The sequence below is a fragment of the Typopeltis vanoorti genome, chromosome 20, assembly GCF_054136105.1.
Source record: "Typopeltis vanoorti isolate ZY-2024b chromosome 20, IOZ_Tvanoo_1.0, whole genome shotgun sequence".
NCBI lineage: Eukaryota > Metazoa > Arthropoda > Arachnida > Uropygi > Thelyphonidae > Typopeltis > Typopeltis vanoorti.
The window spans coordinates 3,302,828-3,316,732 of NC_143568.1; the positions used below are offsets into that span (position 1 = coordinate 3,302,828).

The following is a 13,905-nucleotide window of genomic DNA, read 5'->3' on the forward strand; positions in this document are numbered from 1 at the left end:
GAAGTCATTATCTCTCTTTATGATGGTGTCAAGTCTTTGGAATACTTCCTATATTATTGATAATTGAGGATTGTGGATTACAAAAATTGATTGAAAGGTAGAAGAAAGGGAATAAGCTAAAGGGGATTTTATAGGATAGATACAGAAGAAATTTCGATACATAACAAGAGGAGATGGAGCAAAGGACCACCTCTGGATGATATGTAAATATATATTTAGCGAAGAAATAAAGATTATTTTTGCTTAGAGAGTAGTGAATGAGTGGAATGGGTCACTATCAGTATGATTTAAGGAGATGTATGATAGGTATTGTATGATGGTTGGTATGGATTTTCCACAACATAAATTCCTAAATTCTGTCTTCATCTAACTTAACCACCCACCATACCAGTCTATAATTGGCCATTGTAGTCTTGGAACCTCCATTATGTACTGAAATTATCAGGATGGATAGTTACATTACATAAAGACAAGTGAGTGGAAAGAGAACCAGCTTTGACACTTACAGTTTGGTCAAAGGATGGAACTGCCAATTCCTTGCACTTTCTTGCATCGTATGGACGATGTCCCATTCATTTTTATGGCTTTATTCATATTGATATTTAGAATAACCTAAACACTTCCAGTTCATCTACTTCTATTCTCATATCAGTCCTTCTCTACCAGTCATTACTCCATCTAAATGTAAAGTCATCACTCAGCAATTCACATATGCCTTCCAATTCTGTTATCTCAATAATCATTCAAGCTATCCTTCCATAATTATTCTTCTTTTTACTCTCACCACATAGCATAAATTCCGAGATTTCCTTTGGCCTGCTTAGTTAATTTCTCATTTGATTTTGCCTATGCCTTATACTGCTTATCTGATGGATAACATTTTCTTTATATTCCCTCCTCAATTCTCTTCTCTCTCTCTCTCTCTCTCTCTCTCTCTCTCTTTCCCTTTCATACTCTTCTTGCTTTTTTCTTTTTTCTCTCTTTCTTATCTTTGCTGTATTAGTTGCCATTTTTCCCCCAGCTCTTTTTAATTAATGATGTCATTTCCTTTTTTATGTAAATTCCACTTACTGTAAAACCTATAGCACATTAGTATCATTGGTGAGCTAAAGGTAGATCAGAAACTCTATTTTAGAGACCAAACATAAGTTTTTTCCCAGTCCACTTCAGGTGTTCAGTAAGTAGAGTGGTGGTCTCACACTGTATGATGAAATTCGTATAACTTGTAAAGATATTCAGACATATTTGATCACTATGCCTACAGTCTTTTTGTAGAGGTAGTCATCTACTTGGTCAACCAGGCTGGCATGTCGCCTCACATAATTTATCTTCCTGAACCTGAGTGTGCAGTCTTGATACTGCTTCTCTCAAACAATCCCTCTGCCATTTTACATGCATTGCTAATATTTTCTCCTTGCAGGTTTTTTGCCATGGTAGTGTTTCTGTAAGATGTTCTTTTAAGTTTGTCATAATCAACCAATCTTCAATTTCAGAAATATCCTTTCTTAATTAAATTCCACATGCTTAGTCACTGCATAGCTCAAGACTGCACGATCATTCCCTAGTTGGGGGTGAATGGCTACTTCAATTATTGATTGCTTGAAGTTACTTTGATTAGCATGCATAATTCCTTTGAGACTATTAAGTGTCTGTTATCAGATGCAATGCACTCAAATTCCAGGTCCCTCCACTGGATGTTATTTTAGGTAATTATTTATCAATAGCCAGTGGCGCACTCAGGATTTAATCTTGGGGGGGGGGGCAAGTTGAGTAAACGATTTGAGAATACACACTATGCATTGCATGTGACTTATGACTGAGCATCTGCAGTGATCACCAATACATGATACCTGTGATCTCTTGCCAGCAAACACAGTATCGCCCGAGCACTACTTCGTTTGCCTTGTGTTCACAACGGCCATGATTCCCGAGAGCCAGAGGGTATTCCCACCTTATGTGACTGCTAATTCATAAGTAGTATAGAAATGGAAGACATGACACAACATAAATAAAAAAGAAAGAATTTTAATTAGGAAAAGATTTTTGGAAAAAGACTTTATTTCCTTTTTTTTGGGGGGGGGGGTAGGGCCTCTTGGCTCCCTCCCTGAGTGTGCAATGTCAGTAGCTGCATAAATTTCACTGCAACTAACAAAAGTAGAAATTCTCCAGGAAACAGTGAATTCCAGGGTTATCATCGGCAATGCTGCCTATCCTGTTCTCTTTGCTTCCTGAAAATACAGTACCACTATTATTTTATAACCATATTCTTCTCCATTTAACAGCGTCACTAATGCCTAAACTGTTTTGACCAAGTTGAACTAACCAATGTCAGATACCCCTTAGTTTTGTTCCTGATGCTTCTAGCATTAGATACGTGAATTACATTGCCTGTAGGAACCTTTTGCAACTTTTAATGATTTCCCAATCAGATTTGAAACCTGGGGAACTACCTGGGAAATCTGGGAATTGAATTATACAAATTGAATTATCACTCTTATCTCTACTGGTCAGTCCTAAGCAACTTCAAATTTTTGCTGATAATCACCTTAAGATCCAATGCTTCCTCCTAGTATAGATCTACTAATGCCAGCATGCACCTTCCAATTGGTGCATTCCAAATTTCAAGACCTTACATTTAATTACATCAAACAGACATCCCTATTCATTTGCCCACCTGTCCAGCTTATATAAATCCTCCTGAAGGGCCAACCCATCAGCACTATTGCTATAATAACCCTTCCAAGCTTCATATCATTTGAAAGTAATTGAATATCTTCTTGCGACCTAGCAACAATATCACTGACATAAAGATGATAAAAAAAACCAAGGTCCTAATACTGAACTCAGTTGGGACCTTATGATTTAATCATAAAGTCCCAACATGGGATTATATTATCAACTCTGATATATAACTACATTGCAATTTAAATATCAACTTATTTTGTGGAACCCTATCAAATACTTTGCAAAATTCAGAAATATGGCAATTTATGCCTTTCCCTTATCAACCACTCTTGTCACTTTATAATAAAAGGGAAGCAAATTACTGAAATAAGAATGTTCCCTAACAAATCCATGCTAACTTTCTGATATTTCCCTCTCTGTTGGGGGTATCCAACATCTTGTTGGACACCCCCAATCCCCATTTAGTTTTGTTATTTATGACATAGCAAATAATTAATGTTTATTTCTATTTCCATTCATTTTCATGTCAGTCAGTTGTGGCAGTGCTGAATGATGGAATTGGTTGTCAGTTGGGATGTGAGTGCCTCCTCAGTGAATGAGTTTGAGAAAAGTTGTGATAGTTGTGTGTATGTGGTTAGTGTAAACCTCCTATGCTGCATCTTAGAAATCTATGGAGATGTCTGTATAATAATAATAATGATTGTGTGTGCATTAAGCAGTATAACCAGTTGAAAAATGTATATGCAGAGTCTGATATATCTTTGTAATTTCAAAAAGTTAAAATAGTTTTCATTGATATCAGATGCAAGTAAAAGTAAATTTATTACAGGGTAAAGTGGATGCTATAACAAGTACTACTCCAGTTTTTCTTACAGTACATGATATGGGATGTAATCGTAAGTAATACTGAGTGCTATCTTAATCTATTAACTGTAATATTAATTTATCATTAACATATCATTAATAATCTGTTACAAATAACAGCATGCTATAACTAGTGTCATTCTCTAGTTTCTCCCACATTACATTATATGTGACAAGTTTTTTGCTGGTCACCAAGTAAATTATACTTAATAAATTATATTACTGCTTTTATCCTTTACCAAATTTGAGCAAACAACAGTTTGTACATGAAGTAACTTCTTAACCAGGAAACTTGATTGGACATAAATAAAGAGAAAATGATTTCATGTCATTTTTTTCCAGTAATTTTTTTTTTGCCATCTGCAAGTAACAAAATGGCATATTACCTTATTATTGAAATACTCTAAATGAGAGGGTTATAGCAAGTTTTTTTTCCTGCTTGGCTATAAAGTATAGTATAACTGAAGTTACTTCATTGGTGAGAGGTAGGATACAGAAATGAGTTGATAATAGCAGTATTCTCTGTGGTTATCAGCATGGGTTTTAAGGGGAGATCATGATTCACTAACTTATGTACTAACAAGGTGACAAATACCTTGGACAGGGGAGATGCATATACAGTGGTGTACTTCGATTGTGCAAAAGCTTTTGATAGACTTCCACATGACAAGCTGTTATATAAATTGAAACAGATGGGATTGATTGTGTAACAGACGTCTGAGTTGGATTAGTGACTGGCTGTCGGATAGGTATCAGAAAGTTGTATATGAGAGGTATGGTATCCAGAAGGTGAAAGGCCACTAGTGGTGTGATCTTTCTTACACAGTGGTCAGTTTTGGTACCATTGTTGTTCAATTTGCATGTTAATGATATTGAGATGGGTTTAACTAGTGATATGTACCTGTTTACAGATGATGCAAAACTGGAAAGAGCAATGCAAAGTCAATTGCATGTTATGGCCTTATAAGAGGACTTGAATAGATTGCATGAATGGGTTCAACGTTGCATCGATCAGTTCAGTGTTGCAAAGTGTAAGGTTTTGAGATTTGGTTAGCAACGATGGGATGCAAAGTATACACTTGGTGTGGAAACCTTAAAGGAAATAGAGGAGATGATAGATCTAGGAGTGATGGTGGACAAGCCTGAAATTATATTGTGAAGTTATATTGGTCATATTGTGAAGACATCACATTCGGATAATGGGAATGATGCAGAGGACCCTGACATACAGAAATAGAGAGGTTATGATGCCATTGTATAAGGCCTTGATCAAGCCTCATATGGATTATTGTGCATAGCTTTGGTTGTTGGGTTTTCATGGTGATGAGGATATGCTCAGTACTGTCATGTCTGTGGTCTTCAGCCCTTGATCGAATGTTTTATTTCTGACCCAGCTCTTAGATCCAAATCTTAAAATTGGTTTGAACATGATTTTGTATACAGCTAGTTTAGTATTTCACTCATTTCTCTCTTATTCTATATACATTTATTCAGTTGATTTCTATCATAACAGCTTTGCTAGAGAAGATTCACCAAGGTGGTCTTTGGAATATGGACAGATTGAGAAAATGTATGTTGCAGAGCCTCATGAATAGGAGGGAGGGGGGATATGATTGAGACACATAAGCTAGTTAGGGGGTTGTTATCAGGTTGACATGGAAGAGATTTTTCATATAATGGGAAGGGGGCAGAACAAGAGGCTATTGCTGGAAACTGTATAAGGAGGGTGTGAGCAGATGAGTCAGGAGCAGGTTCTTTGCATGGAGAGTGGTTGGTGAGCAGAATGCATTGCCTGAGTGTGTTGTGTATGTAGATACATTGAATCAGTTTAAAGCATGGTTGAATGAGCATTGTGTGCAATAGTGTGTATCTCCCACAATGCGTCTCCGACTCCATGGAGGTCAGATGTTGTTAATAACATGCAAACATTTGTTTGTATGTGCTTGGGGAAAAGATTAAAATAAAAATATAATTTATTACAGAAGGGTGTTTGACACTTGTGCAGTGGGTTTAACCTGTTTTAAGAGAAATAGTATCAGAGCTATCAGTCTAAGCATTATCTGAATTTTAGAAATTTAGCAAGAGGAAGAAAAGTGGCTTAAACGAGTCTCTGAATGAAGAGGCTTGTTGGGAGTTTAAGTCCAGTATATATAATAAATAAATAAATATATTTTTATTTACTATAGTAAATAAAAATATAGTAAAAAATATAGTAAAATATAGTAAAAAAAAATATAGTACTGTCATGTCTGTGGTCTTCGGCCCTTGATGGAATGTTTTATTTCTGACCCAGCTCTTAAATCCAAATCTTAAAATTGGTTTGAACATGATTTTGTATACAGCTAGTTTAGTATTTCACTCATTTCTCTCTTATTCTATATACATTTATTCAGTTGATTTCTATCATAACAGCTTTGCTAATTCTGTTGTCTATTTCCATAATTAATTTGCCATCTTCACTAAAAATTGTGGCTAAATAGCTGAAATGTTTTACTTTTTTCTGTAGACTTGCCATTCAGGATGCAGTTGATGCAAAGTTTTCTCTCTATATTCATTGTCTTTGTTTTTTTTTGCTGATTTTCAAAAGAAATTTATTACAACAATTATTCAAAATTTAGTCAGGGAATCCTGTAGACTTTATTGGATTTGTTTAGAAGTATAGCATCACTGCATAAAGTAAAGAGCCAGCTGAGATTAATATTTCCAGGTTTGATATCATGTTTGATGCCACTCTCCTTCAAAATGTGATCCATGTAGATTATGAATAATAGAGGAGATAATGTTGCACCCTTGTCTCACACCTGATTTAACATTTTCTAGTATAAAACTTCAAGTCTAACTGCTGACTTATAACTCAAATATAAACGACATGATATAATATGAATATAATAATGCTTGATATAATATCCATTTACACCACATAACTATAGTGTCTTGAAGAGCTTTTCTCTGGGCATCTTGTCATATGCTCTTTCCAGTTCTGCAAAACTTAAATACAAATCCCTAGTATATCATATTCCCTTGATTTCTTGACTATTTGTCTTGAAGTGGAAATTTGATCTCGCTGTCCTCTGTTAAGGGGCCTTGTTTATCCAAGTGAACTTCCCAACTGGCCTGGAATTCTATCATGTTGTATCATCATCATGTTTTGAAAATACTAGTAGTGTTAGTGGGAGGTAGGTGGCATTGGTGTGGATGGTGAGTTCATTGAAGTTAGTGGATGGAGTGGTAAAGATGGAGTGGTTGTAGAGTATGTGCCATCCTTCGATGAGTCTTTGCACTCCCTGGAGGTGTCTCATAATAATGTTATTTTGGTTTAAGCCAATGAGAATACAGTTTGGTCACTGTATCTCAAATTGGCAGCCCTTCATCTTTCATTTAGTATCCAGTGGTCTACTAATGGAGTCCACAAGAAATTGAGGATTGGACATTGGGTCAGAAGCCCTGGCCTGAGGTCTTTTTACCTTTTTTTTTTACATTGTTCTTCCTTTTGCTTTGTTAGAAGTTTAGTTTTTATAAAATGCCAACTTTTCATTATCATCAGCTTAGTTATAAATTAAGAATGACTTGATTTAAAATTCAAAAAATAAATTCAGCTGTAAATTAAAAATCAATCTACTTGAATTAGATTGCTCAGTTTTTTTTTTTTTTTTCCACAATAAATTATATGAATTTAGTTTTATGTGACATTCTTGAGAAAATTTTTTCTGGACTGTAAATATGCAGGTTTTTAAAAAAATTTGCCCAAATTATTATTATTAATGTATTTAAACCATATCATTTTTATAGTAATTCAAGATTTGAAAATTATTTTATAATAATCATAACTTAAGAGATGATTTTAGTGATGTAATAAATTGTGTAATATCAGAAGGAAGCTGCTGGGAATTGCAGACTATGGGAATTGAAATGATTCTGAGATAACTTCTGTACCATTTGTGCAGTCCCAAAGAGGTTAGTCTGGTTATTTGATAAACTTCTCTCATAGTGGCCCACTCAGCCTACTTTCTCGACATTATATAACTGCTGCTATAATATGAAGAACCTTGACACTTGTGGATATAGAGGTGATAGGTTCAACTGTATAAGGTGCTAATTAGGCCACATTTGAATTTATGTGCACAGATCAGGTCACCTGGTTTTACTGGTGATGAGGAGCATTGATTCACTGGTGATGAAGAACCAGCAAACTCTGAAATTTGGAGTATGAGGACAGATTAAGGGATTTTGGCCTGCAGAGCTTGGTAAATAGGAGGAGAAGGAGAGGTGATATGATTGAGAAATATAGGTTGGTAAGAGGATCCTATGAGATATAGGGGAATCATTGCACAGGCTAATTAAATGGGTAATGAGATGTCATTCCTGGAAACTGTATGAAGATCATGTGAGTAAGGAAGTGAAAAAGATTTTTTGTATGGTGAATGAGTGGAATGCATGCCAAATTGGGTAGCGAATGCCACTGAATGTCTTCAAGGCAAGGTACAATAGTTATTGTTATCTGAGAGTGTTTGACCAGCAATGAGTCCACAGACTCAATGGAGACTTGGAAATAATACTATAGTAATATTAATATCTTTTCTCTAATCATGTTCTATGTATATGCTTCTACTGAACTGGCTTTTATCATCCCTCTAAGCCAAAGATCTCAAATTCAAATCGGCCTTCAAGGTTACAAATCATATTTTTCAGATGCATCTGGACCTCCCAAATGTTTTAACAGCAAATTTTTACATACTTAATTTTGTTATGGGACTTAATTTTGGAATTTTCAGTAATTTGTTATATTGAGCAAGTTTATATTAATGGTGCTATAGTTAGTCAACCGTAATAATCCAAAATAATGTTACAATGCAAGAACCTCCAGGGAGTCAAGGCCTCATTGAGAAAGAGGGCCTCTCCAAGTCACACAGTAATGCCTATCATATCTTTATTTTATTTAAAATTATTCGATTGTTGCTTTCTAAACACATCACCTTTTGACTTTTTAGTCAGTATTAGTTATTTGTAAAGTGCAGCAGAATGTAGGCTTAAATCAGTAAAATTTGTTGATTTAGAACCAGCAAAGCAAAAGTGAAAATTCATGTCACTTAAGTTTATACCTGGAATCAACATGAAGTTTGAAAAATTTATAAACTCACTAATTTTTTTTTTTTTTATAGATATGATCTAGGAGGAGAAAGGTTGAGAGAACAGTCTTTAAGCATATATTGTGTGCTGCTGTATAAGAATTATCATCTACCCAGAAACAATATATAATTCTTAACCAACAATTTTTATAGTTCTTACAATGATATAGTACTTTTATATCTCTGATGCTTTATCGTTGGTTAATTCATTTCTTTTTTATGTGCATTGAAAGTTTATTTTTCACTTGGTTAGAGTATAATAAATTTAGTTTAATCCTTTATCCAAGTGTGAGCAAACAAAGTTTGCACCTGAAAGTATCTTCTGGACTGGGGTAAGGTGGTACAACACCAGGGCAACTCGTTGCAAAGGTGGAGCAAGCTACCAACACTCCTCTCTCAGTATCTCCTATAATGCAAAACACATCTCCTTGCAGATATGTCTAATGTTATGCATTAAGGGAAGGGCGACAACCCAGACTAGTTTCGACCTTTATTGAGGTCTCTTCAGTGGGAGCCAGGCCCAAGTGGAGATACCAGGCAGAAGCATTAGCAGGTCATCTCTACCTACAGGAGTTGCCAAATGGTGTGCCACCCTTTTTTAATAAATTACTCTGCATTTAGAGAAAGATGTTGAAAGTTTATTTTTCACTTGGTTAGAGTATAAAGTTTAATCCTTTATCCAAGTGTGAGCAAACAAAGTTTGCGCTTGAAAGTATCTTCAGGACTGGGGTAAGGTGGTACAACACCAGGGCACTCCTTGCAAAGGTGGAGCAAGCTACCAACACTCCAATAAAAGTCAAAACTAGTCTGGGTTGTGGCCCTTCCCTTAATGCATAATATTAGACATACCCGCAAGAAGATGTGTTTTGCATTATGGGAGATACTGAGATAGGAGTGTTGGTAGCTTGCTCCACCTTTGCAAGGAGTGCCCTGGTGTTGTACCACCTTACCCCAGTCCTGAAGATACTTTCAGGTGCAACCTTTGTTTGCTCACACTTGGATAAAGGATTAAACTAAATTTTTTATGTGCATTTTGCAAAATGTTAGGCGAAATCAGTGCAATACATGCTTATCTCTATCTACTTCAGGGAGATTATTTGTCAGAACAAAAAAAAAAAAAACATTTCAAAATTATATATTATTATTATTATTATTATTACCCCAAGACCTCATGAATTCAAAGACTCATCTGGGAGGTCCTTTTATCACACACAGCTCATCATACAGTGCCTTGAACACATTCAAACTCCCTACAGACACCGCACTGTCAGGCAAGGCATTCCAATCATTTACAACTCCGCATAGAAAAAACCTGCCTCTCACTCCCCTACTCACACCTTCTTTATACAGTTTCCAGGGATGACCTCTAGTTCTACCCCGATCTCCCACTATTTTCTGTAGAACTTCTCCAGCATTGATCCTCTCCTCTTCCCCTTGGTGGACAAGAGGAAGAGGGGAGATATGTTAGAGACCTACAAGTTGGTAAGGGGTCTCTATCATATCTCCCCTCTTCCTCTTGTCCACCAGACTCTGCAAATTGCATCTTCTCAATCTTTCCTCATACTCGACATTCCAGAGGTCAGAAACTACCTTAGTCAGTTTTTGGACCCTTTCCAACATCTCTTCATCCTTCTGAAAACTAGGTGATCAAATCTGGGCACAATAATCCATGTGTGGCCTAATCAAAGCCTTATACAAAGGAACAAGAATCTCTCTACTTCTACACGTCAGTGTCCTCCGCATCATTCCCAGAAGCCTTTGTGTTGTCTTCACAATTTTGCCTATGTGTCCCCTAAATTTCAGATCCTTATCCACTATTACCCCCAGATCTCTTATTTCTTCCACTTCCAACAATATATACTCACCAAGCATAAATTCTGCATCCCATCTTTGTTTTCCAAATTTTAAAACCTTACATTTTGCAACATTGAACTCATATCCCCATTTCTGTGCCCAATCACTCAATTTATTCAAGTCGATTACTAAAACATGATCTCCCTTTAGCAAATCCATGCTGTGCATCGAAGATGATACCATTGTTGTCAACCCAACTCTGGATTGACCACACCTTTCATAATGGAGTCACCATACAATGCCACTCGCTCATCTTTCGTTAACTCTTTCATGCCATCTTGATTTGTTTTAATATATTTACCCGAATTTTCTTAATTTTATTCCGCATTCATTTCATCTCTTTCCTCATCCAATCCAATTCAACTTCCGAATCTCGCGTCACATTCTCTCTGTTATTCTATCTTCCTAATTTTCTATCTTTCGATCCCCTCCTCTCACTTTCACTCTCATTCATCCTTCTGTGCTACCGTACTTTCGGTCCAACACAAGTCCAACTTTCGCTATCATTCATTCTTTCGATTCCTGCATCACAGTGTGTTTCCAGTTTCATTTGTTCGCTCAATTTTATTTCCTTCCGCCACTCTTGCATTACTTTCATCCTTTTTAACATCCATTACGGATTTTATATTACTCGTTTTCTTTTTTACTGATGTTTTAACATTCTTTCGCCGCTCTTTCGAACTTGCACTCATTTTCCCCACGACATCTACTAACTAATACTTTCTGTCATCAATTTCATATTTGCTTTCATCAATTCCTCGTTCAGGTTGCACTTCGCACACACCCTCCTTCAATCCACCCTAAACATCCACAAATCATTTATGTAATCAAAAGAATACATATAGCACACCTCACACGTAACGAAATAGCTGAAGTCTAAATTAAAATCATGGAATGACAAAGCCGCCGCCATGTTTTCTGCTGGTACTGCTCTAAGGTCTAATAATAACGAATTCTTAATTAAGTTTAGGCAAATGAAAATCCTCCACACTAATAATACTGCTAGTGCACAACTTTTATAGCAGCTCTTACTCAAACAAATACTTATATACTTAATTATTCCAAGAATACTTATCTCAATTAGGAGCTCTTCTTACATACGTCTGCCCCGCTTCACTCATGAGCACCCTCTCCAATTTCAAAATGAGGTTATATATAGCTATAACCTCATTCTGAATGAATTTAACACTTGAGATTTAGGATGACCACAAGAATATCTGTAATTTGATTTTGATTTTAATGGATAACTCCATGCATTCCTTCCAGCTTGAAAGTGTTTACATTTTCCTGAAGACTTGACATTAATATCACATCCTTATAATTTTTTCCTCCAAATTTTCATCATCAACAAACTGAATATCCCCTGTTAATTAACATGAAATATCGTTAACATATAAGTTGAACTGACTGTAGTATCCTAATAAGGGAACCCTGTAGTATAATATTAGTTACTTTCCTTTTCTGGGATGTTAATTCCCCTATTCACAACTTGCTCATATACCAGTCTTAGTCCAACTGACTAATCCATCATCCATTTTCATTTCCTTCAGCTTTCCCCACTCATCAATTCTCAAAAAATAGCATTTTCCTTAAAGATAGCATCTTTTTGAAGGTATTATTCCATAAGATTTGCTTGATGAGGCCAAGCATTATCTTGTAGGATAAATGTCTCCCCTATTGCACTTGCATATGGACAAACATAGCATCAAGGATCACGTTCTTCTAGGAAGCACATACAGGTTTGTTCATTCCAATGAGATGCCTCCCCAAACCATCATTATACTTCCACCATAAGTATCTCTTTTACAGATATTAGAGAGATAAAAACATGTTCATGGTTCTCTCCAGATCACAGCATGCTTGGTATTGCTTTATAGAGCAAATTAGGACTTGTCTGTACGGGACTTGACAATACCGACCTCCATTGGTCTTTGATCCAATTGATATGAGGCCTGGCCCATTTCAAATATTTTCTCCTTTGGTGGATAGGGACATATAGACACTTATCTTTTTGAAGCCTTCTACGCATATTGGAAGCAGATATTAATGTTCTTGTAGCTGATTAGTGTAGTACTCCTGTTTCAATGAACAGATAATTGGAGATATTGGTTACCCACTGTGATTGTAGCCCATGGCCTTTCTTCACTGTATTTCTAGGATACTGCTGTTTATGGTTGTTGGCTCCAGTCTGTGAACCACAGAATGACTTGCATGCAGCCATCTGACTACCTACACCTGATTTTGGCCAGCCTCTAGTTGTAAGATGGCTCACCACCCTAATTCATTGGATAAATGATGTCTTGCAGCCATATTCAAGAACTGTGCTATCATACCAGACATGAAATGGAAAACCACTCCAAAATGCCTGCTTTTATGCTGTGGCTCATTTGTATATGATAACAAAACTGTATCACTTTTTACATATTATACCTTCTTTTTCTTTGTTCCTTAATTTATGAAAACCAGTCTATAATAACAAAACAGATGGAAATTTAATTTTAATAACTAAATTAAATTTTATCTATACAAGTGAATAACACTTAAATTAGATCTAACTACACATTGGTCTTTTCCTACTCAGAACTGGTTTGGGATGAGAAGTATGACTTGGGACCTGCAATGAAAAACTTCTGAAAACTTCTTGCTGAGAATCCAAAGGGACATCTGCATGTCCTGTGTCATCAGATATCACAACCTGCAAGGCATAAAAATTTCTTGGAAACTTGCTTTGAATTTATTTCAGCTAGTGTTTTCTGGAATCTTTCTACTACTGCTAACTTCAAGAAAAAAAAAAATATACCACTTCCCAATGCCAGTGCAACTAGCATTGCTTTCATCATATGCATCTATATATTTGTATCCTTCTCTGCATTATTATTATTATTATTATTATTTGACACCTCCAGGGAGTCCTAAGACTCATCGAGGGTGGGCACCTACTCTACAACTCTCCGTCTCCACCACTCAACCCCATCCACAAACCGTCTCATCTACACCAACGCCATCTACTGTCCACCATCACCACTATTACTTTCACAGACAATTGCAAAACATTCATGCCCACAGCGGGATTTGAACCCACAGCCTTTTGGGTGGAGAGCAGATACGCTAACCACTCGGCCAACCAGGCTGGCAATATAAATAATTTCACCATACTTCTATTATGACTTGCCTTACATGACATACTAGACCTGATACAGATATCTGGTCTGTTTTGACTATGAGAATCAGATCTTTTCTGGTCTACAATACTCGAGGTGCCTTAGAGTGCTTGTGCATGTGCAAGCATGCGCGCGTGCGCACACACACACACACACACACACACACACAATCTGGCCTATCCTTCAAACAAAGTGACTATTAGATATAATCCCAA

General features: G+C 36.2%; 1 protein-coding gene across 2 annotated transcripts in view; it reads left to right on the forward strand.

Moving 5' to 3' along the window:
* LOC150095196 (uncharacterized protein ZK1073.1-like) overlaps nucleotides 1–13,905 on the forward strand; it is a 347,623-nt gene that overhangs the window by 96,214 nt on the left and 237,504 nt on the right. For both annotated transcript variants that reach the window (XM_090410330.1, XM_090410331.1), the window contains exon 3: nucleotides 3,515–3,581. In XM_090410330.1, the coding sequence (XP_090266456.1) occupies nucleotides 3,515–3,581 (67 nt within the window). The remainder of the gene's footprint in view (nucleotides 1–3,514; nucleotides 3,582–13,905) is intronic.